The 25,407-nt window shown below is 36.8% G+C and overlaps 1 protein-coding gene across 4 annotated transcripts in view; it reads right to left on the bottom strand.

Moving 5' to 3' along the window:
* Positions 1 to 25,407, bottom strand: part of ctnna2 (catenin (cadherin-associated protein), alpha 2) — a 103,656-nt gene that overhangs the window by 4,344 nt on the left and 73,905 nt on the right. For all 4 annotated transcript variants that reach the window (XM_077718299.1, XM_077718296.1, XM_077718298.1 and 1 more), the window contains 8 exons: positions 20,335 to 20,427; positions 19,362 to 19,518; positions 19,084 to 19,284; positions 15,468 to 15,619; positions 12,768 to 12,881; positions 8,324 to 8,505; positions 7,315 to 7,420; positions 1,462 to 1,596 (listed from right to left, as the gene is read on the bottom strand). In XM_077718299.1, the coding sequence (XP_077574425.1) occupies positions 1,462 to 1,596; positions 7,315 to 7,420; positions 8,324 to 8,505; positions 12,768 to 12,881; positions 15,468 to 15,619; positions 19,084 to 19,284; positions 19,362 to 19,518; positions 20,335 to 20,427 (1,140 nt within the window). The remainder of the gene's footprint in view (positions 1 to 1,461; positions 1,597 to 7,314; positions 7,421 to 8,323; positions 8,506 to 12,767; positions 12,882 to 15,467; positions 15,620 to 19,083; positions 19,285 to 19,361; positions 19,519 to 20,334; positions 20,428 to 25,407) is intronic.

Raw genomic sequence — 25,407 nt, 5'->3', positions numbered from 1 at the left:
CAGACACATTAGGTCCACCCACACTGTCTGAGTGAAATGGAAGGAAACACCATAGGATGTAGTCATTGTACGATTATGGCTCTCTCATTAAACAAACCAGTTTAAAGCCATGTGGCAAATTAATTACCATTACAAAAAAAAATCAATGTACCTCACGAATATAACATTAAACTGATAACTGTGGGGTGCTTTTTTATTTTGCTTAGTTAAAGTAGGCACTGCGTGAACATTGTATTGTAAATGGCTGTATTGTTTCGTGTGTGAGGAAAAATATTGCAAATGCAGTTTATTAGAACTCAAGGGTAAATAGAGGAAGGTTTTTGTGACCTCTAATGAATTAAAAAACATGTTTATTTGCTTTCAATTGTTCTCATTTTTAGTTGAAACCCTTCTAAATCTTTTGAGAGTATAAATAATAGCTTTCTGTGTGAGTTAAAGAAAAGTTCAACAGGCTTACATGCATGTTTTGGGGATGTGGGAGGAAACTGGTGTACCCGGACAAAACCCACAGAAGCTGGGGGAGAACATGCAAACTCCATCCACATAACTAGGGTAGGACCCTCGACCTCAAAACTGTGAGGCCGATGTGCCAAGCACTCATCCCCGGGCTGCCGATTTTGTGGCAAATGGTCTGAATTACATTAAAGCTTGTTTGTATAAAAGAGCTTGATTCCCAGGCAAGCACTTTGCCTGTTCTGGAGGGAGTGTATGCAAATGGCTGAATTAAGTGCATGAAATGTGACTAATCAAACCTGAGAAAAATGCGTTGGCTGATTTTTAAGACAGCATCTAAAAGAGAGGAACAAACTGCACTGCATTCCAAAACCATTATGAGGAGGCAGAGCCAAAATAAAACCATGTGCGAAGAACTGATTTTTTCCGCTAGCGCAAACATTTTTGGAATGCGAGAACCCGAAATGATCATTATATGCTGTCTAGTCAGCAATGTAAATCTGAACTTTCTGATAGATGTAGGCATATTTAATTCAGAATCTCAGGGCCATTACAGATGTGTGATTCACTACGCACGTTCAACTCAAGATTTTAAGTCCCCACTTTCACATCGTTTATCAATTTGGAAGAACGAATATGAAATCTGAGATTTTACTAAAACCATACTGATTATGAAGTATTTGCTTATACTGTGTGTTGAAATAATTTTTCAGTGTTAAATAACCGACATGTTAAAGCAATACTGGCTAATTGGACACTTATGTTGAACAATGATAATAGGACCCATGAGATATAAATCACCTGCTATAGATTTTATCGAGTATGATTAGATCAAATTGGCTCAGACACGATTACATCAGTATTCATTTTTACGAACCATTGCTCTGTGCGCTAACCTTCACTCTGACCTTGAACTGAATGTAGTGGGTGGGCCTCAGCACAGAGTATAAAATACTGCTTAAGTGTTACGATGGCCGAAAAGTGACAGTGAGTAGTGGACACATTTACCCCAGACACAATCAGCTCTCCGCCCAGGTTCTGCACTTCGGCTTTCACTTTGCTGCAGATATTTAGTTGATGGCAGTATAGTGCGATTCTCTGTAGGTAGGCCAGAAGATCTTGTTTGCAGGCTGAATCAGGACACTAAAAAGTATATAGAAAAAAAAAAGAAAAGTTAATAATAATCATATGTTGCCGTTGGCTTTTTACACAGTGGATACATGTGGGATGAGTTGCTTTCCTGTGAGGGCCAGCACTTGTCTCATTTGTTGCGTGGACTACCGTGTTGACATTGTGTAGGTAGTGCAAACATGCAGAAGATGGAGGTTACTTAAAACTTAAAAATTGTGTTTTAGAGCCTATCATAAGTTAAAGTTTAAGGTCCATTTGTTAGAATCATAACTCATTCTTTCATTGACTATCGAAGATCAAATAACTGGTGATCTCACCTGTTTCAGATCAACTAAATTCAGACAGAGCTAAATTTTTACGTCTCATGGGTAAGAAAAAAAAATCACTGTAATTTTGGATGAAATAATCTTGTTGGTTTATATGTATTTCTCAGATCTAAAATTCACGAATAGAGCAATAGACATGCTGGTCTCATAATATATCACCTCCCAATCTATATGAACCAATTTCATCTGAAAAAGTCAAACTATTGTAAGGAATATTGGCTGAATCACAATGCCGCATTGGAGTCTACCAAGGTAAAGCAGGCAGCTGCTGGGGTGGTCACATCATGAGATGTGACAACATTTGCAGGATTTGCTATGTGTTTTACAACCACCCTCACCCTGCCCCCCATAATCCCACTATTATGCAATGAGCTAAATTCAGTGCATCAATCTTAATGTACATTTATATTAAGGTGGACAGCAATTGTTTAGGGAAAATAAGGTGTCAAGGAGCTTTATGTTCATGATTATTTTGTGTTGTCCTATTTCAATTCAATCTAATATATCTATATGCTATAACCATATGTTGTTTTTAGTATTGAACAGATGGCTAATATGGTAATTGTCAAAAATGATTAAGGTCAGGATACGTTAAATTTGAACTGTTTAACTGAAAAAATGTAATCAATTGTATTTATGTATAGCATAACCAAATAGCATTTTAATTGTTTTAAAAAGACACCTGCTTTTAAAAGAAAAATCTATCAAAAAGTATTTTGTTTTCCAATGTTGTACCCTGTTGAAAAGAGCAAAACACTCAGAAGAAAAAAATGATACTAGCAGTTCTCCCTCATTTTGTGAATGATAACTCGACAGCAGACTGCACTGAAGGAAGCCAAGATGACGTTGATGGCAGAGAGTTTGTTTCTGTGGTGGCGTGATGGACAGCATAAGAGGAAATTGGAGTTGTGGTGCAGCGAGACAAAGACCATCGTAAAATACAGATTCCTGTTGATTCTGATGAAAAACAGTCAGCATGAACAAGGCCTGGGTGTGATATTACCTGCGGTAAGTCTCGCCTCATACTTCCTGTGACTATGAATAAAGATTAGCTAACAACTGCTGCAACAGCTGGTGCCTGTTTCCGTAGCAACAGTGTGTCTGCAGCTTTCAAAAGTAAATACTTTGGGGCAGTTTTAATTAGTACCTAAGTGGCGGACATTTAGCTCCTAATTTCGTCACCTAACTATGTTATAGCAATCTTTTTTGATGTTTTCTCCAAGAAGTAAAACGTGAACATTATATATTACAAAGGGCTTTGTTTAAATTGGGATGTCCAAATTTAATGGGGTCTTGCACCTTCCCCCCCAGAGTTTTATTAAAAAAAATACAGTAGGGAATTATATTTCTAATCCTGTTTAAGAACAAACAGAGAGCAATGCTTTCTTTAATTGAATCTAGGGAATAGTATCTAAATGATAGATCTATAAAGAGGCAATCCTATATTTTATTTTTCTGTGCTCATCCTTAGCATCAAGTATTCTGAAAATAACCACCTTCGGCCTTCACCTTATGTATTTACTTTCTCTATTCTGGCATTTTTTCCTCACTCTTGGCCAACTAAGCCCCTGGTGGGTTAAGAACTGCATCATCCACTCCAAACAACACTGCGAGCATAACTGGAAACAAGAGCCTTCTTTTAGACATTAATATTAAATGGTCCTAACTAGAGCATTCAAAAGCACTGTATGGGGGAAGGTAGTGCTCATTTTCTTAGCTTGTGGGCTCAGGCAGTGGGGGGCGGAAAACATCTCGCTGTGATATGAAAATACCCGCAACAGTACTCTTTCCGGCCCACTCACTTTTAGCATAATTACATGAACCGGCTTGAGTCCTTCCTTCAGCTTAGTGTATTGATGAAAGGACAGACTAATATTTTTTAACCTACTAGTGTAATTTGAAAGAATGGTTTATATTGTTTTTGGCACAGAACACTAAGAGAGCAGCCAAGCAAGAGACTGCCAGGAGCTTCCCGTAAGTGTCTGAAAGTAGCCTGCGGTGCAGCTGAATCTCATAGAGCAGTCAGTGAGGCAAAAGGAAGCATCTCCTTGGGCGTGATCACTGCTAACTGCACTTCACACTGCTGGCACATGAACACATCAGCACACATACACATTACTGCTCAGCCCTGTTTGATGCACACATGACACAATTGTTCCCGTTTGTACTGTTGACTTATAGTCCATTTCCACTGCAGGCTGCCTGTTGAAATAAACACTAAGGCTCATTGACTTAGCAGGCACTGTCTGTTAGTGTGGTTGGTAAGCATTTTTTTTCCTCCCAATACAACTCGGCCTCTAAATGTTAAGCATTATTTTGTGCTTCAGTCCAGAGGGTCAGTTTGGTCCCTTTTGGAATAGTGTGTTATTTAAGTATATTATATAATGGACAACTGAATTCCTGGTGTATAATTCAGGAGGATGGTGTGAGCTTTCTGTATCAAAGCGACAGCTGCACACTGCCAAAATATGTCAAATGGAAGCCACACATCACATTCAGACTGCACAAATGTTAAAGATTTCTACGAGCACTGGGCAGAGCGTTGCATTTTTTCCGTGTTTTTTGGGGGGTTTAGTCAGTGCAGATTTAAGCGAACACAATGGGTCCAAAGCAAGTCGGTGCAATGAAGGGTAGTGCGAAGAAAAGGCGTATGATGACAATTGATATTAAGCATGAAATAATCGAAAAACATTAGTGTGTGCATGATTGAGCTGGCTCGCCAACACGTATAGAGAAGCAGGAAGCTTGACCGTGGTCGGAATACATTAACCTCTTTGCCTAGGTTTTTGGACAAGGTACACACATTTAGTGTAAAGTAAAATAAAATCTTTTTTGAAGTGTGTATAGGGAATGAAAGTTCATTTAAGTTAAATTCAAAGTTTATGTTATGTCATTCTCAAAACTTTTGGATATGGCATGTACTGTATGTAGTACATGCTGTCGTCTTTAATGCAGACAGCCTGGATAACAAGGGTGGGTTACAATAGAAGAACTTTTGACTGCTATGAAAATCACAAGTGCCGGAAGGCGCAACCACTTAAAAATTGATTTCATATAATTACAGAAAATTGGTGCTGTATTCCGTTCACCTCTCAGTCTGAATAGTTTGGACTTGAGAGTGGAATGGAACATGAAAAATGAAGGGTAAAAATCAGTTGAAAAATGAAATGTTGCTAGAGAATAATGGATTTAGGAGCCTCTAGAGATTATATTATTTTTTATTGCTAAAAGCAGTGACTACATGACTCTGGTAGGCCTTCCTTTTGCTTTGGAACATTGCCTACTGTTTCACAGATGCTCATCAATAGGCCTGGTGTGGAGTCATTGTGACAAGCTTTGCTACTTAAGGGAGCTGTCCGAAAGCATTGGTGCTGAATTCTAACTGTCAAGGCCCAGTGCTCCCGACATGCACAGGTTACTCTTAATAATGTGAAAATGCAAAAAACATGTAGTGTACATGTTGAATAAGGATAAGTAATCAAATTGATGTTGTTGGTTACATAATAACATGAACATGCTTAAAAAAATGAAGCCATTGATGTTTAAATAAAATATGCTTGAAATGGCAAACATGTTTTTCCATGATAAAGAAAAATAGAGGAAACAAGTTGATGGATAGTAGAAATGCAAGTTTTGATTGTCTACTCACTATTAGAACCACTGGCCTACAATTAAAATGTAATTATACTAATTCATTTCTGTGGCCCAGAGGATGAGTGATTAGCACATTGGCCTCACAGTGGGGGACCTGGGTTCAAATCCCGGTCAGTCCACCTGTGCACAAACCATTATACTTATTCAAGACTATGGATTTATTAACATGCACGGACTTAGCAACCTTACATTTTTTTCGGACGCCCGCAAAGGATTTTACTGCATGGCTTTATAACTTGACCCCAGCGCAAGGATACCTAAGATCCAAGAAGACGGACAGCTGCAATTGAAAACAAATGTTCTGACACATATAAGCCTATAAAAAGTGTTTAGCACAGAGACCATTAAACAGATTGGCTTCCAAGCTTTAGAGCTGGAAAGCATGGACTGGCTTCCAAGCTTTATAGCTGGAAAGCAGGGACTAGCTTCCAAGCTTTATAGCTGGAATCCAGGACATAGTGACATTAGAAGGGACCAGCAGTTCCTTTGACATGCACTGCGCCTCTGGCCAGTTGAGTTGCTCGGCACACTCAAAGGCCAACTAAAGGGAGATTCATTCTGCGTGGAGCTAGCTGACAGATGAAAGCTTGGTCATGTTCAGAGTATGAAGGATATTTTATAAGAAAAAATATATAGAATTCAGGTATGAGAGTATAATCCTAAACTGTAAACGAAAAAAAATCATTTCCTAAACTGAACTGAGATACACATTTCTGTATTATTTTCATGTTTTTTTTTTTACATGTTATGCACCATTGTAAAATGCTTTAGGACCTAAAGCACAACTAAATGTGATAATACTATCTAAAATTTAGGTAGTATTATCACAATTAGTTGAATGTTTTTCCAATCCAATATCCTGTTTTTGGTGTTTTTCAGAGGGATGGATCGAATTAATTTGTTTTCAGTTCATCTCTATGGGAAACGTTCATTTAAGATATGACTAAATCGACATACGAGCTCAGTGCGGGAACACATTAAGCTCTTACCTCGAGGAACCACTGTATATTGGATTTGAACCCAGGACCACAGAGCTGTGAGCCCAATGCGCTAATCACTCACACCACCGGGTCACCTCCTTTCTCTTATTACTGGATATCTTCAATTTTGATGCTAGCTAAAACATTTGCATTGCAGCAAATCAAATAAGCTAGGAGAGTGATGATGAAGTCAACAATAATTATTCCAAGACTCGCTAAAATCATTTTCTATTATTGTTACAAGAGCTCGCCTTAATAAATCAGTTAGTCTTGCACCCAAGTTTATTCTCACTGCTTATTAGAAGTAGATGAAATGAATAACATTATGCATTACCTCCAGTGGTGCCAGCATTTAAACAGCCTTCCCACTTCATTTGTACACATAGACCGTGATCACGCCTAGTTATTTTCCCTCCCACCTTCCCTAGGCACCTCACTGATTGATTAGATATTGAAAGTGGTCTGTCAGCATGTTTTAGAGAGGTACTCATCTGATAATGGATGCAACACCTCAGCTCAAGCTAATTATATTAGAGACATAACTTGGTTCTGCTGCTGTCTTGCTCTCAGGCCTGGCCCCGCTGGGACACCAAGTCATGCTGCAAAACAGCCCACCACGACTAGACCGCCATGTCAAATCCCCTGTCAAATATTACCATTGCTATGCTCTCTTACTCCAACTGCATATGTGTGTTCATTGAGAGCTATGGCGTGGATTTTGAAGTCATAGAAATGATAAGGATGACAGGCAAACAGACTTGCACAGCTACCTGATCGGCAACAGCACGGGCCAATTTGTCCATCCTGGATCCTGCTTCTGCAATCTTCTTGGCTGCATTGATCACATCCGAGGAGTTCTTGAGAGGGCCTTTCCCCCTGGAGGGAAGGAATAAAAAGGAATTGGAGCAGCAGAGAACATAGAGTAAATCCTATAAAAATGTATTTCGTCTATGTGTCCACTAAGATAGCAAGTATCGGAAAGGATATTGGGAACAAATCTGCAAGCCAGCAGACATGGAATAAGGAACAAGAAATCACTTCAGAAAAACTCATTCAATATTACAAATGTGTTTGCCAAATATCTTAAGTTATACACTACAATGTAACATAAGAGGATTGCTTGCATTTTGCCTTTAAGATAGGTTTTGACAACAACACAGGTACAGCATAAAAAACCAAAACATTCTATAGTAATTACTGAGAACCAATCATCAAATTTGCCTTTCAAAATGTTTTCCAATTGCAGTGAAAGGGTTAGCCAAATCCCCTTTGGTGTTAAACTCACTATGAAACAGAATGATTGCATTTTAATGTAGAATGTCAGAATTCAAATTTCAACTAAGAAGACAAGAATGTTAAAATATAAATGCAATTTTGGCATTAATTAAAACAAACCCTCATTTTATTATTTTATTTTGATGGAGAAATATGTATTTAATTGAAAATAATGAATAAAAATAAAATACAATTTGATGTATTACTTTGACGATTAGACTGCTTGAAGTAATACATCTAAAATACTTTATAATACACTAATATTACGTCCCCTGTACGTATAATTGGTGTATTGCAATTATTTTTCAGACACAGTCACATTTCCTAGAATTCAAAAGTTAAGGTAAAAAAGCAAGTGGACTTGTTAGAGCCTTCAAAAGCAATACTCGACACATACATCACTGTGCATTGTGAAGTGAAAACTCAAGTGAAGGAAACAATGAGCAAAGTCATAGAGTTGTGAAGGGCCGTTAAATTGTATTGTTTTCACTTGTCACACGTTACCTGGTGAAGTCTGTCATTTCCATCATGATCATACACATCTGCTTGGCAAGCACAATAATATCGTTGCCGTTGTCATCCCATTTGGCCACCTCTGCGTCAAGCTTGCATTTTTCTTGTCTGAAGCTCTCCACCTGCTCTGCAATTTTAGCTTTTTCCTCCTGGGGAAGCTGTGCCATAATGGCCTGTGGGAGAAAACAAAAGCAAGAATAAATAAATAAAAACAACAACAAAAACAGAGTACTTTACAAGCAGAAAACAGGCTCTTCTTTGATTGTGAATGGATCTTATACTTTGGCTTAGAGAGAAGTACATTGCCAGAGGAGAACAATTTAGGTGAAGAGGGGAGATAAGGAATGGGAGCAGAATTGAGAAAATGGCTGAATAAGAAAAGAGATGAGTGAAAACGAAGGAAATATACAGGAAGAGTCAGTTTTCGTAACATTTGCTTAATTTTTTTTATGTTAACTTACCCTATCAAAACCTGCTTAACACAAAAAGCACAATGTTAAACGTTACATTTATTGATAAAGCCATTTCATTACTCTTGACATATTATACACGTAAAAAACTCAGCTGTCTTCTTTAACACTTTTCATATTTTTACCACATGTTCCCAAGCAGCCTTGAGGGAAAGGTTCAAAATGGTACAAATCTTGTGGCAAGGTCACAGATGCAGTAAGACTGCTGTATTATTTGCGAGGCAAATGTATAATTATCTCACGTATTAAACCAGAAGATGAATAATTCAACATTATGTCAGAGAGGTGGGAGTACCCTCGTTTCCATGGGGTCGATTATATTGACTCAGGAAGCAGAAAGAAATGAGAAAGATTCACTAAAAAAGAAGAATCTACCATTGTTTTGAAAGTTAATCTATTATACCTGCCCAAGAAAATATTGTATTCTTTTACAAAAATAATCACCCTACGTTTAAATTCAATAACATTTCCTCACAGCAAGGCTGGTGTGGGGGTGCCGTATGAGCTCATTGCGAAAGTGCAACAGTTGGTTAATGTCCCTTGCAAGAAGTGTCATGAGGCAAAAACTAAACAAATGAAATAACAATGTGTTTTAAAAATAGATTTGTGGTGAGAAACAAAACAAAAAACAAAACAAAAAATACAATATAAAGATGTATAAAACAGATGCAGCGTCCATAAGTGCTGGCCTTGTGATCAGTGTGTTTACACAAAGCCAGTGAAAAGACATAGCTGCATAACACAAACAAACAGAATTGAGAACCTCACAGCCTGTTTGGAGTTGGCTAATAATGATGCCAAAGTACATAGTGTAGGTTTCATGTTTTAAAACGGCATACTGGGTGTTAAAATCAAATCGACATCATGTAGACATGCATTTAGTGGTATGGGTGATAAGCTTAAACTTACGATAGAATATACCTCTATATGCTTGGGTCAGGATACAATTACATTAATTCATTTTCTGAACCGTTCATCCACACAATGGTCTCGGGAGGTGCTAGAGCCTATCCCAGTTGACTTCAGGCCGGAGGATACACTGAATCGCTGCTCAGCCAATCACAGACCACAAAGGAGAAGGACAATCATTTGCGCTTACACTTATACCTAGGGGAAATTTAGAGTGTTCAATCAGCCAACCGTATATGTTTTTGGAATGGAGGAGGAAACCGGAATACCTGGAGAAAACAACTCCACACAGAGAGGACCCACCTGGGATTTAACCCTCGACCCAAGAACTGTGAGGCTGATATATTAAACACTCGCCAGCTAGTGAAAAGATTAATAAAATAAAAAACAAACAAACAAACAAACAAAAAACAAGCATTCAGAGGTAAATATTGTGAACCTGGTGGGACGTCAGAAGGGAGCAGTAAGGAACTCTATGGAATCCTCCCTCGATCCATCCTTCTACATTCTAGAATTCACTTATCCTCAAATCCCTTCTCTGACTGATAACAACAAGGAGGGAACCAGGAGAGCTTAGCATAGTAGCAAATCCAGCCAAGGGTGTGTTGTGCCAATACACTCTGCGAGTAAATGTCTGCAGGGATTAAAGTGCTTTATGGGATTCTTCACGAAACACGGTGTCCCAAAATGACTTTAATTTTGATTTATTTGAAATAGATGGCCCATATACAGGACAGTTCAATTTTATGGATGCCCCATCAATGCTGTTATCCTATCAGCATGTTAAGTAATGCTGGCTTATGCTATAGGACCAAGACTCTATACTGTATCTGCATTTTCTGATAGAAAACACAAGTACTACCATAAACAAGTGTTTTCAACTATTTTTATAGTTTTAATGCACTTAATAAAGATAGACCAGTTATATCAGAACAGGTAAAAGCTCAAAGCACTGTTCTCCAGTAAGCAGTCTGTAGGGGATCACAACTGTGGTGGAAAGGGACTGTGGTCCTCTTGTCTGTTTCAGTACAAACATATTTCTCCAGCATGCACTTAGCATCAGCATGAGAGGGCAGGGAGTATTGTCCTGACATGACAGGCTAGGGCCAACTGGGCACATCTCCAGTGGTTTGCAGCAAACACATCTTTTATGGATGCACTAGACTTCTGCATGTGTACATGTTTTGTCTCTAGGGGCATAGGAGTATCTAATAGCAGAAAACATGCAATACTGGTTAAAGCTCTGAGGGAAATAAGGCTATAATTAATTTCTAAACATGCACGTACATACCCATCCGAAAAGTAAATTATGCATGACTATTTCTTTTTTTTGTTTTCTTCTGTTCAGTCACATCAACCTAACATCCAACTTATATCACAGCCTTCACACCATGAAGCTATGACAAAGAGACATGCTGTGACTTCAGACTGCTCCCCAAAACGAGCTGCCCACTCATAGCAAAGATGCCTGCCAGGACAAGTAGCTCGGTGCTGTGAAACAACTTTGCGTGGCAGAGCTTGCGCATTTAAGCTCAGATGGCTCGACGATGTTACACTGCAGGAGCCTTAGTGGGAGTATACAGTACATACAAACGACTCAAAACAATTCACACCCAGGACCTCCGCAGACTCCCTGTAGCTACATTTTTGATTCAAATGCCAGGCTCTGTTCTTTTGGTTCATGGCTGGATTTCTCACTTGGTGATCTTGAACTTTGCTGTTTTTGAATTCATTGGAACTATTGTAATAAATTATTCAGAAGACAAAATATACAATGGTTTCTACACAGTGTAGAAATGTGAATGTTATTTCGTAGCGAACAAAACACCAGAAAACAACTTGGGATTCACTGGTGTGATCATGTTCAATAATGGAGCTGTCACAACAGCATTGTCGCCTCTCTGTTGTTGTATTAAATCTATTTCTTCCCTTTTCTAATCGTGGCAACAAAGGTGCAAGAGTGTGCAATATATTCTGCATCTTTAAAAAATGACCAAGTATATAGAAATCAAAAGATTAGTGTCTATTTCCTTAAAAATATTAAAATATTTGTTTGCTCTGAAAGGCTGCGAGCAGCCAGATATTTTTCTTTAGGGAGATTTTATTTAGCAACCAATTCATTAAAAATGAATGTGAAAACATAATATCAAGGGAGTTACAATTACTAATATGCAACAAAAGTGATAATGTTGCACATCTTTTATTCAACAAATAAAAGTGCTCCTTCGACACTCCTACATAGCTACAAATTAGTCTCGTATCACTCATGAAGGTTACATGAAGTAATCCACATTTTTTTAGTAATAGTAAAAGTATAATTTCTCAGCAAGTTTTCCCTAAGTCCATCTTTGCTTTTTAAAAAATGTAAAACATTTTCATAGTTCATTCCAGTTAATATTATGGAGAATCCCATCTGTAAGTATATTGTGAATACAGTATGGCATATCAAAACAATTGATATTGATGATATGGTACAAAATGTATCTGCTTTATAGTTTTATTTATTATTCTGTTCCTTGTGGATAATCTGATGCACTGAGGGTGAAGGCCAAAACAGTATAATTCAGGACTGCACCACATAGACTGGCTGTGTCGCACTTTTCTCATTGACAAGTTATTCAACATGATATTTGCCATTACTTTTGGGTGGGGAGAAGTGCTGATATATTTTTAAGAGATGTTTAACTGGACCCTAGAGAATTCTAATCAAAGTAACCAAATCTGGTCTACAGTGAATGATCTAATGGGGCTTGGCAATCAGTGTAGTCAACTACTGTATTGTCTACCCTGTATTGTAAGTGTATTAACAGTCACAATGTTGATGAACATGATTTACACCTACCATTTTAAAACTTTGTGTATCAGAATTAATCCAATTTAAAAAGGTGTAACCTTAATGACTTTCATGCTATGTGAAACGGCATGAACTAATTGAATTAGCAATGAACAGTCGCTCTCACATTTTAACTCAGAGTTAAGTAAAAAGGGCGAGGGGTAGTAGCTTTCTATTGGGTATACAGAGTGACAGAATAAATGAGAAAAAAAAGATAACTTACTCGGGCACTTTGACCAGCGATAAGTTGATCATCTTCAGTCTGGACACTAGTCCTACTGCGGGTATCATAGTCCTCTTGTTCAAAGTCGGAGTCGTCTTCAAGCTCCTCTGGTGTCTGGGAGAGGAAAAAGACAGAAAAAGAGCGACCATTAGAGACAACATATACTTCTACACACGTATTTACAGTGTAAACACAACTAAATTGAGAATTAATGTGTATGTGTCATCGTTTATCTTCAACCTACACAAGGGACTAAAGATGGAAATTATCCCTCGGCTACAATCTTACATATTTACATATACGTACATGTTCATTTACATGAATATGAATATGTTCATTAATATGTGCTGCCCCTTATTAAATAAATCAAACTCAAACTCAATCATTTTCTAAAGTGCTGCAATTTAAAAAGGGAAAAAATGCAAACCCTACAAAATTTGGATAAATAAATGCGATTAATGACATTGCACCGTGGTTTGAGTTGCAAAAAGCTGAGAAATGTGAAGGTGAATAAAACAAATGAGTAGTAGTGATTTTGTGACCAAATCAAAATGCGTGCCATTGTCAAAAAATAGCTTGATCGGTCAATAAGTATTGGAATGGAACAACTCTAATGATGAAAATGATAATAGCAACAATCATAATGGTAATAATAATAATAACAGTGATAATCTTTCATTAAAAATAAACAGGCTTGTTCAAGTTCTATTTGAAAATAGAATGTTCCATAAATTAACCATTTTGAATTAAGCCTATTATAATTTAGTAGATTGAAAATTAGAACATTAGAAATGAATGACAACTCAGACACCCGTAATTACTTTAAATAGCGCACAGTGTGCAATTCAAAGTATTTAATGGCATTGGACTGCATTGTATAATCACCATTAATCACTTCTGCATGCATATCTTGCGGTAAAACTGAGGTTAAACTTTAAAATTGGGATTTTTTTTTGCTGAGATGCATTAATAGAATAATAAAATAAAATGCAGTTACGTATTGTAAGAAAACTGTGCGAATGCTGTGGAAACAAACAGAATAATTGAATATACAGCCATCCCATATTCATCGATTTGGTCAAACTAATTATGCCCAAACCCCGATAACGACACTCTATACTTTTAAAAACTTTAATATACCAGAATACATTTACACTCTTCTCTCTACCTCCCAACTAAGAATTTATTTAAAATATCGAAGCAAATTTATTTGCCAGGTTAATGGCAGCTCATTAAATCTAAGTCCTAGTAGTAATAATACTAAACAAACAAATAAAACCATGATAAATGATATTAAAACAAAGCTTACACAACATGTTATGATTTCAGAAGGGATTTGAACATGGATGGTATTATGAATACAGCTGGTCTACTGAAGTTCAAAGCTGCCTATTTTACATTATTTACCAGCATCAAATTATTTTCCATAATTAGATTTTTTTCATGAGCTGCACCGGGAAAGCTTCCAGCCTGCATAAAGTTGAATAAATGAATTACATGGTGACTAGAGAAGGGCCAGCTCGGGTGCAGAATGCAGATAGTTTCATTTCATAGTGTCTAAAAAAAAAAAAAAAAAAAAAAAAAAAGAACAACTGCGACCATTTTGTTATTCAGCCTTCCTATTGTGATGCACTGTTAAATGACCAGCAAGATTTATTGCACGGATGTGACATTTTTGAAATGAGCTCTATTAATGTAATATTTGTCAGGGCTGAAATGTTATTCATTCTGACCTAGAGACAATACCATACCTGTAAATACAACTGTTCTCATAAATAAACAAACATTTTATTAACTATAAAAGTGCTCAGAAGAGAATGATCTTGCATGCAGAATCCTTTTTAGTTATTGCTTCAAATGTGAGTGATGTATCTTTTTGGCATTGAGTCGTCAGTATAAAAATGACTCATTATATTTCATAGAAATTCGTAAAATATCTAAACAAATTGGGACAAATATATAAAAATACAGCTAAAATTATAACCACAACACAATATTTTCATCTTTAATTTTTTTAAACTCATATTTAATTGAAAAATAACCCAACACCCAATAAAGACAATATATTTAATGTTGAAATGTTATGAGAAAACATTGGCCATAAAGGTAACTTGTTTATGGCCAATGTTCTCTCATTGGATATATTGATGCCTGCAATACATTCCCACATAGATGGAAGAGAACAACCCACCCACCGGCAAAAGACGATTCAAAACAGGTGAACATCACACTTGGGTTTAAAAAAGGAGCATTCCCAAAAGGCTCACATGTCGAAAAACATTTTTTGTTAAGCCGTGTGAGTGATACAAAACAAAAATAAAGAGGCCAAGAGTTTCAAAGTCTTTCTCAAAGTACTTTTGCTCGGGATTGAGAAATGTCACTATCAATTTCCATTACTACGGCTTTTTTGCTTTAATTAGTTTAGTAATATCTATTTCCGTGAAAAATGGACAATGGAATAAGAAAACTAAGGTTTGAGAAGTTTACACAGTATTTTTATTACAAAAGGGCCATAGAGAAAATAAAGTAAAATTGACTATAGTTTTATTGAGAGAAAATAAAGACGAATTAAAAAAAAAAAACTATATGGGGAACATTTTATATTTTAGTAGGATACAGCTAATTTTACGAGAACAAAATAAGTACTGCATACTTCTAAGAATAATATCTTAATGTTATATGAGAAAAAAAGTGACATACCCTTATCATTAGGACAGCTTTCCTGATATCCCGGACACCATCATAGACCAAACGGGATGCATCGATGAATTCATTCTCTTCAAAGGCCTGTGGTGGGTTTGTACTCAACGCTTCAATAGCTACCTCTACTTGTTCAGCAAAACGAGGCATGACTGTGGAGATAACATGACAAAAACAAGATTTGACAACTTTGCAGAAATGGATAACTTAATATTCCATTTTCTGCAGTGTAAAAAATGCCCTTTTTCGTCAATAGGTTGCAGAGATTTGAGCAACGGTACGCATTTTGCTAGAGTAAATATTCTTAGACATTGCAGTAAATATGTATTTTAGAAATTTTAAAAGATGACACGTGAAAAATTGAACTGACAATGACAGTCAGCTAGTATTACAGGTGCGTATGTCTGATGCATACCTCTTTTGGTGTTAAGCTATGTTTCAACAAACATAAAAGGTCCTAAAAAAATCTCTTACTTTCTTCATTTTTAATTTACTTTAATCCATTTACTAGAGCAGCATAAAATAGGCTTTTGGGAATCGCTTGGAAGGCATTTTAAATAGAAATATTTAAATGTTCTGCAAGCTCTTAATGAGCAAGGTTGCTGATGGTAAGTAGCAATTTCACTCATTCCGGTTGAGAAATGATGAAGGGAATTAAATGTGACCATGTAGGAATGGATTTTTTCACCCTCCAGGCTTAGGCACGGTTTAAAGTAGGAAGTTATGCAAGAACAATGAAGAACCCCAAGTGCAGCGATGGTGTGCTCCTGTGAGGTGTTTAACAAGCTCTAAATAGCACAACCTATTTTTCTCCACTCATTTTTAAAATCCTAGTTCCACAGAGCAGTTTGCACAGCACTGCAAAAAGTAATCATAAACACGGATTAATCAGTACTGGGTGAATGTCAAGTTTTTGCTTGTATTACTTACTGCGAATGGAATCTCTTAAAATTATATTGTTAATCCTGAACATGATTTTAACCTTGAAAACAGGTTTATTAAATGAACACACTATAAAGGTTGTCACAATCAGATAGCAAAATGAACCAGATTAAAACAAACCACAATACAAAACAAACCAAAAAATAAAATATAAAACATTTTATGAATAAACAATGTTGTTATTTATATCTATCCATTCTTTTTTTTGTGTAGACTGTGTCCTAATTAAAGTAGCTGTAACTGAAGCCTATCTCTACTAAATTATAAGTTGTAATTGGGAGGCGGTGAAATCCTGGCTGGTTGCCAGTCATTCAAAGTGAAAACACTGTAGACAAAATTTCCATAAACATTACTTCAACCTAGCATGCATAGTTAACCCCTTGATCTTAATAATTAAACAAAAATAGATGTATGAATGTTTTACATCAGTTTTTTACACAGCCCTAAATATTATTATCTTTTTTTTTATATCTAAAACAATGTTTATTTGAGCTTCTTTTGTTTCTTTGTAAGGGAAAACTGAAAAATATACTCCAAAAGAACAATGACATTGCATAAGTGTACATGGCCTTTTTAGTTTAGGACTCATAGTCAGCATGAAATTGTTTTCGTTCTTTAGTAATGGTCCCAAAATGTAAAACCCCGGCTAAATCCCATTTAACACGCCCTAATGTAATAACTAGGAGTAATACCACCCCACCCCTTGAAATTGCACACTAAGTTAGGCCATATATCAGTTTTTTAATCTACCACTCCAGGCACCACATTAATGATTGGCTTTAAAATGTGTCGCCCACTTTTTGCGGAGGAGATTAGTTTAAACATGGGGAGTTACAGTAGTTGGCAAAAAGTGTCTTGTAAGAAGAAAGGAGGAGGGAAGTGGGTGAGGAAGAGTTTGACTATAACCACTTTCCCATTAAGCTATCGATTTTCCTCCTCTCAAGGACACGATTCAATCCTGTGCCGATGTGTAGATTGTCTGTCAGGAATCTATGGCTCAGCTTTACACCCAAGAGTTGTGTGCCTTTGCTGCCACTATTTGGCTGGGCCATTAATCTACTCGCACTCAATATATGAGCGAGAAGGATAAGCAAATTGGGACAAGGTTAGAGGTCAGCCAGTTATGATAAGTGTTCAGATGCTGATGTGGCCCTTGTCACAAAGATGGGCATGTAGTTGTAAATATAAATGTATAGGTAAACACAAAAACATGAACACATTAATGGTTTGAGGGACTACACTAACGAGATCGAGATAAAGGCTCTCAAGTTCTAACCCAAGATGTTCCCCCAGAGTCTAATCATCCAAATTGTCCTTAAGGTGAAGAATTAGGACCAAAGTTTAAGAAAGATTGTCAAATTAATAAAGAGATCCATCTCAAGGCTTTTTATTCACAGGCCTCATACCAATTCGTTGACAGCAAATCTTTGGAGCAGGCGGGGTTTGGATTGGGTGAGGGAAATAGGAATCAATGGATTCCACAAAAAGCTAGAAACACTTAGTAAAATCACTGGTGACAGCTATTGATTTTTTGGAAGAGTTGAGTTAATTAGACTTGGTATCCTTTAAAAGTGTGTGGTCTCGCATCCTTTTCCTTTTGTTCAGCCACATTTAATCATCTTTCCCTCAGCTATAGATTTTCACTTGACTGTGATCAAATTCATAGAGAGCAGGTCTTTGAGGGAATGAGGGAAGCAAAAGTTCAGGATGATCAATAAGTGCTTCATGGCCTAGATTGTGCATATAAGGCATTAAAACACCTTGTATTTTTACCAGAAAGGAAAAAAATCTAACTTTTTTCAGCCAAAATGGTACAATCATTTTCCTACTTCACTGTTGAAATATCTCAATTGCACTATGCAATCAAGAAGACTTGTTAATTGCTACTCGGCCCAATTAATACCGCTAAGGCTGCTGTATCGTCAGATAATTTAAGGAATGATAGTGAAAATAATATTTCAGTTGGATGAGCTCAAGGCTTTCAAAGTTTGTTTTGCTGGGCTAAAAAATATCCAAAATATATCTGTCACTTGTTATTTTAATTAAAACAGCATGTTTCCGAGCCTTATCAGACTGAGACTCATGAGAATGAGACCATGTGACTCACCTGATGCTGTTTGCAATTTATCAGCTAGCTGCTAGGATTGGTTATTGCATTACCAAATCTCAAAGCGTATACACGATATAAAGGAAACAATGGGCATAATCAATCTGTAAATGGACAATAATTCGGGGTAGAGGAGTGAATGAGAAACACATGGGTGTCAATCTAGAATTAAAATATGTTAGGGGCTGGCTTAATTTAAAAAAAAAAGGCTTTTTAATCCGATTTGAATCACAGACAGGTAACTGTTAATCTCGGCTATGTTTGCTGTTTAATTTTATTTTGCCAAAGCAAAAGGTGTAGTTTAAAGGTACTATAGTACATGAAAACCTGCAATAAAACACTTCCCTGACAAGTAAGCTGCAGCTATATAATTATAATAGTTTAATAGGGCAACACGGCGGGGGTGTTGTTTAGCCTCACAGTTCTGTGTTCAAACTTTCATAAATCCTTAACAGTTTTTCTTTTAAAATAACATAATTCATAAGTAATTCGATTTTTCCCAAAAGTACCACTAGAAACAATGAAAATCCGCTATATGAGAATCAAGCATATTTCTGTCCTACTAACCAGTTTCAGACAGCAGCTTGATGGACTCCAGCACACGCTCTGTGTAGACACCTGGTTCATAATTCTCCATCTCTGCATTAATAATGTGGACAACTCGAGCAGCACGGCCCCTTATTGCTCCTGCAGTTCGATCCAGAGTGTCAACGTCTCCCTCCTGAAGTGCTATGACGCATTTGTTTACATCCTCGAGGATGTGGTTTTCTTGGAAGAATAGCAAAACACATTCAATAGATTATAATGACTTTTCTACCATTTAATCACTGTACAATGATTTATACCTGATACGGACAGGAAGTCATCCACTGAAGTAATGTCATCAACAGCTTCCGTCAAAATGCGCACTTGCTTCTCCCACTGGTCCTTGAAAACATCCATATTGTCCTGGGCTACTTTACTCTGAGGTCTGGCGGCCAAAGTCAGGGCAGCATTGATAACCTGTTTAAAACCAATAACCAGTTAAATCTCACAGATAACAATTTACAACCCCAATTCAAATGAAGTAGGGACACTTTGTTAGCAATGAATCAAAACTGAATACAATCATGTGCAAATTGTATACAACATTTATTTAAACTTAAATATTTAACCAAAACTGAATTACTATAGTTTTCGGACAATAGGAGGGAGGATTATAAGGCGCATGGTCATTGAGCAAATTGATTTTCCATAAAGGCACACCTGATTATAAGATGTATTAGTGCATCAATGTAATGGATTTGCCATTTGTTCTTTTAACCTTTAATCTTTTAGCACTGTAATTATTATTCTAATTAACAAATGTTACTTATGGATTTGATGAATGTGGGGGTATTTTTTAAAATTTAAATGTTTTTCTGTATTTTACAATGAATAGGACTACAGGCAGTATCTTAAAATCCAAGCTATCAAATTTAATCGGGTAGGTGTTAGTGGGACTATAAATGTAAGGTTGTCAGATTGGCCATCCCATATGAATTTTCAGTCGAATTTTGCTTCTTAAAAGTTGAGGTCCTGTGTGAAAAGGGCCAACGTTTAACCCTGGAAAGAATGTATTGATTTTAACTTCCACTGCTGCTTACATCCCTAGAAACAGCACTATAAAATCCTCCTCCGCATTATTGATGAATGGCTCTTCCATTCTGCCAACGTGGATTCTTTAAGTCTCAGCTCCATTTCATTTGAGAAAAAAGGGTATCCTTTAAAATGCCTTTTAGACATAAGCACTCAACACAGGGCTTTGCAAATGCTTTACAACAGGTTAAAGGAACTTACCTGTGGACAAAGGCTGTCAATTTGGGTTGCAGCCATTCGAACCAGCTTGACACCCTCTTCATTATTAGAGATGGAGCAAGCCAAATTGGCCACCTGGATGATAAAAGACAATAAACAAAGACATTTCAGTGATATGTCATCTATCAGTGTCGAGCTGAGCTACAGCCAGTGACCAGGCACAACTCATTGTCAGTAAACTGCATGGCATACATTGGAAAGTGTTGCAATCAAAGCGACATTTCAGTTATCAATTCAGCTACCATTCATGATTTTATTAAATGAGAGAAAGCTTTGCAAGGAGAAAATTCAAACACCCAAAGGAACAAACGTGAACTCAACATGTGCAAGCTGTGCTGCGATTCGAATAAAAGAACCTCCTTGACAGTGATGGAAATTTGCAGCACCCACTACCGCACCGTACTACCTAATGATGTTTTTAGGTTGTAAAATGATTCTTGTCTTTGTTTTCCCCCCCCCGCAGTCTACAAAACAGAAAGCAAAATGGTACATGTTCAATTTGTTCATCATTCTGGAGTTTTTGTCAAACTACAATAGAACAGGGAAAGGAAAAAGTTCCAAAGAACTCATGCCTGCATGACATGCATGTATAAAATTAATGATATTATCACAAAAAGCAGATACCAAATTTAATATGTTCAACATGGAGAATGGTAGGCTTGATAAGCTAACATTTCTAGCACTATTACCACTAATTATGTTTACCTATGTAATTACTAATATCATCATCATAATTATTATCATTAGTCTTTTTTACCAGCCTAATATTTTTTCAGTTCTTTTGCAAGAAAAAAAACATGTTGAAAATATTGAATAATAATCTTTGACATCTATTGCATATTATGAGAAGGTAAAGTAGATATATCAGTATATGTTCAGTTTCATAATTTCACACCGTATAAAGCATTAAACACCTGTGGTGTTGCAAATTTTGCCAGTGTTTGAAAAGGAGCCAACACAGGGCTGTTAGCAGCAAAAGTGCCAGTCCACATTAGCACTGCTAGTGCTCACATGTCGCCGTTTGAGGCAAATTGAACTAAATCAAATTTGTGTTAGACGACTCTGGCTTAGAGTTCTGTCTCTTTCCTCATGACAGCAATGAGTGCATTGATGGATTGCCGTCCTTTAGTGTGAAAGTGTGTGCCTGTGCAGATGTGTTTAAAATGTCAGTGCCTGAGTGTGCGTGAGAGCAGAAAGAAAGGGAAAGTTGTACTTTTCGTAAGAATTTGAGCGGTCAAGTGAACAAGATATATTTGCAAAACTTAATTCATTAGGGTGTTTATGATTTGGTCATGCATTGCTCATTGATATCAAAACACATAGCTATACATGAAAATAGGTGTAAAACTATTCTCAGCGCTTCAGTATGTGGTCTCAGAAAAAATGAAAGGTGGATTATATTTCATCCATTTGTTCTATTTTCAGTTCAATGGCAAAAAAATACCCCAAACAGTGCTTATTCTTGCGCACGCTGACGACAATCTGAGAGGTAACAAGCTTTGTGAGGGCTAGAAAGAAGCCCAATAGACTGACTCCCACTGCATTTCCACACAAACACGGTTGCTGGAACAGGTCCGATGCTGCAACGTCAGCCAAACGCCTAATTGTAATTATCTTAGGAAGTGCTTCTGCTTTGTTTCTATTCCTATTTTCTGTGATTGAAGCTCAAACTGTGAGAAATCACAAGGGGGGATGGAGAAGAAGCAGTCAAAGGAGTGATGCCCTCCAATTGCCCATTATTCATCTCAGCGTTGAACTATTGATTTTGTCATTACATTCAGCCCTGAATAATCTCTTCAATTCTAATTTGATGATGGCATCCACTGCATTTGAAAGGGTGGACATTATTTTGTCATGCAACTTAAATCACCCAAATGGAGGAGAGTAACTGGAAATTGATCGAAATGGTTGCGTCAAAGAACACAGAAGGTGCCTAATAAATCAAACAATGTCCGAGCTGTCTGTCTTTATTGCTTTTCTACTGTTTGCACCAAGTCACAAAGTCTTCACTTGGATGAAGCCCCAGTGGATGGTTCTTTGATATTTTTCAACATTAAATGAACGAAACTGTGTAGCCTAACATACACAAACTGAACAAGGCTGTGACACATCTTTTCCCATATTATCGTATTAAGGAATACAGATTTAATAGTTTTCACAATGAAAAAAACTACAACCCAAGTTCTACTGGTGTATAAAACTAATGATTTTTTTTTGTTGGCAAAAGAAAATTATTTTGTTTAGGGTGGTGTGCGGATTTAGTGGTTGTATTTCTGTAATGCTGGTGCAAAAGAAAAACAAAAAAGATGAAAGAAAAGAAGAAGAACCAGAAGAAGAAGCTAAAGAAGAAGAAGAAGAAGAAAGATGCAGCCTTGAGGCTTCGAGCACCTGGCCTTTCTCTTCCGGCTTTCTAAAGCTCACCATTTTCAGGCTCAACAACACGAAGGAACGGAGTGATATCCACATTGTCGGGTAAGAAAGTGATTCCCAGTGTGAGTGAAACGAAAAAGCGGGCTCTTTTATCAATAGAAGTAACAGTGGAGATGATAAAATATATGAAAGAAAAAGCATGCAGTTAAGTATTATCGCGTAGAAATGTAGCTGGAATCATTTTAATGGTTTAATAAATAGTTTTCTCTTAATTTGAACACATTTCATACAAAATTGGTCTACTTTTGACATATTTTTAAGGGTTAGAGGGTAATATATACACAAAGAGAAAGGAGAGAAACATGGTCAGCTGCCTTTGGCTCGGGCTCAATTAATTAATGCTGTTTTCACCATGTTGGAGAGCATGATAACCTGGTTTTATTTTCCCTGCATATTTAATGAATTAAATACCTTTAGTGATCCCTTGAAGCAGGCATGAAGCATAGCAGTGTAACATCTTTGATTATTCATATCTCCTGACACATGAACATGATCAGTCAGAATCTAATCATGTTTTTCACACCCAAAAGGTTTGAAAATTTGCTTTCACAAATTGCAAAATTTCACAGCATGTACTAGTAGTACTTGTTGTTTTTCCTAGGGGAAGATTTCCTATGCAAAAGGAAAACCTGTGTCTATTAATGGAAATGGGCAGAAATTCATCTTCAAGGACAATACGATTAAATATTTTGACTTTGTACTATTGTTTCACACTGACAATCACTCAAAGGATATTTTCTAGTTTTTCCAATATTACATAGCAAAGCTTAGTGATCAAAGTATTGCTAGTAAATGCGTTTTTTTTATAGGTACTGGATCTAAAATTACAATTGATTAAAACATGCAAAACATGCACTTGCCTGACAAATCAATAAGATACAAAACATTTCTACCAGCTTGACTTTTCTCAATGTTACTATTTTTTCATGACTATTCATTCAACCAGACTCAACTCACCTTGATCAAAGAACTCTGAAGTGGCATTCTAAACAGGTAGCCACCCTTTTACTTCTACTTCAAATATCAGTTTATGCCAAAAATCAACTACGATAGGTTACAGACCGGCCATGATTGGTATAAAGTGTTGAAAGAGGAAATGTGGATGTTTGTGCAGGTGAGTTTTACTTTAAAAAAAGATGCGACCTTCACATGCAGCCTTTGAGGCGAAAATAAATAAGAACATGTCCAAAATCACGCATCTATGGGCACACATACTGACACTATGGCCTAATCACGCTCGCTGTAGCAGTGCCCAGCTTGTAGTATGGAAAGCCGTTCATTGTGTATGTGCGAGGAGGCATTACCCGGCGGCAGTGAGCATTTGTGGCCATTTCGGATGGAGCAGCGGAGCTAAGCGAATTTGCCATGGTGGGGCGGGCCTTGCAATAAAAGAAACTATTTCTGAGTGGCAAACTCTGAACGCCTATGTAAAGATATCGTGACATATGTTTGTGTGAAACTGTAGTTCAAGAACAGCAAAAATACATATATATATATATATATATATATATATACATATATATATATATATATATATATATATATATATATATATATATATATATATATATATATATAAATCTGTATATATATAAACAAACTATTTTAGCAGAAACTGGTAAAGCTCTTTATTGTACCTCGTCTTACTCCATCAAATAATTCTAGTCATTATTTGCTTGAGCAACAATGAAAAATAAATGCAGTCATGCTTGGCACTACAGTAAATAGGCTTGCCAGAGTCTTTGCTCTCCAAGTTCTGGCCATGTCTACTTCAGCCACAAATGTCCTTACTTTTGCCGTCTATTTGCACTTTGCCACTGGACCTTTTCACACTGAGCTGCTGCTAATGTGAAAATGCCTTAAATGGAAATAAATCAGTCAATGTATCAAGAGGACTAGCAGGTGTCCAGGGAATACAATATGCAGACTTGGAAACAAGCACAGCACTACCCACAGAGGGAGCTTCGACTTGCCTTGACAGAAGTTGACAGCTACCAGCAGTCTCCCAAATGTCTGCACATACATTGCATGACCCCGGAGGGGACAAAGGTAATGCGTGAGACACTTGGCAACGCCACATGTCGAGGTAGTTGAGTCCACAGGGGAAATGAAACAGTAAGGGTTTATAACCCACTGTTATTTACTATGAACAAAGCCTCGGAAAATCAATGCCGTTTAAGAGCATACGTACATTGCCACAAGAATAATGGCCACGGGATCCCACTATATCAAAAGGCATCCATGAAGTACATTAAAAAAAGAATAATGTGAAAAAACATCTTAAAGCTAGTTTTTTTGGGAAATTGCGGATGTCATATGTGCATGACTAAAGACTGATCTGTGTTTGGTTTCATTCTAGTCAGTGTGAAGTAGTTTTACACTGAATTTTTTGGGGACCAAGGCTAGTATAATACAAAATATTGTTTGCAGCCTAAAATGAAACACTGACATATGCAGTAGTGTACACATTGGAATACATGTTAAACTAAGACGAAGAAATCCTGGGAAATATCGCTTAAGAGAACAAGTCATTATTAAAAAGAAAAATACAGCATGTAACCTGATTTTGTGATGCTCTTAGAGTCTACATGATTTAGCCTGAAGAGCTGGTTGGTAGTTGTTGAA

The sequence above is a fragment of the Stigmatopora nigra genome, chromosome 6 (genome assembly GCF_051989575.1).
Source record: "Stigmatopora nigra isolate UIUO_SnigA chromosome 6, RoL_Snig_1.1, whole genome shotgun sequence".
NCBI classification, from domain to species: domain Eukaryota; kingdom Metazoa; phylum Chordata; class Actinopteri; order Syngnathiformes; family Syngnathidae; genus Stigmatopora; species Stigmatopora nigra.
This window is presented reverse-complemented; position numbering and strand designations above follow the sequence as displayed.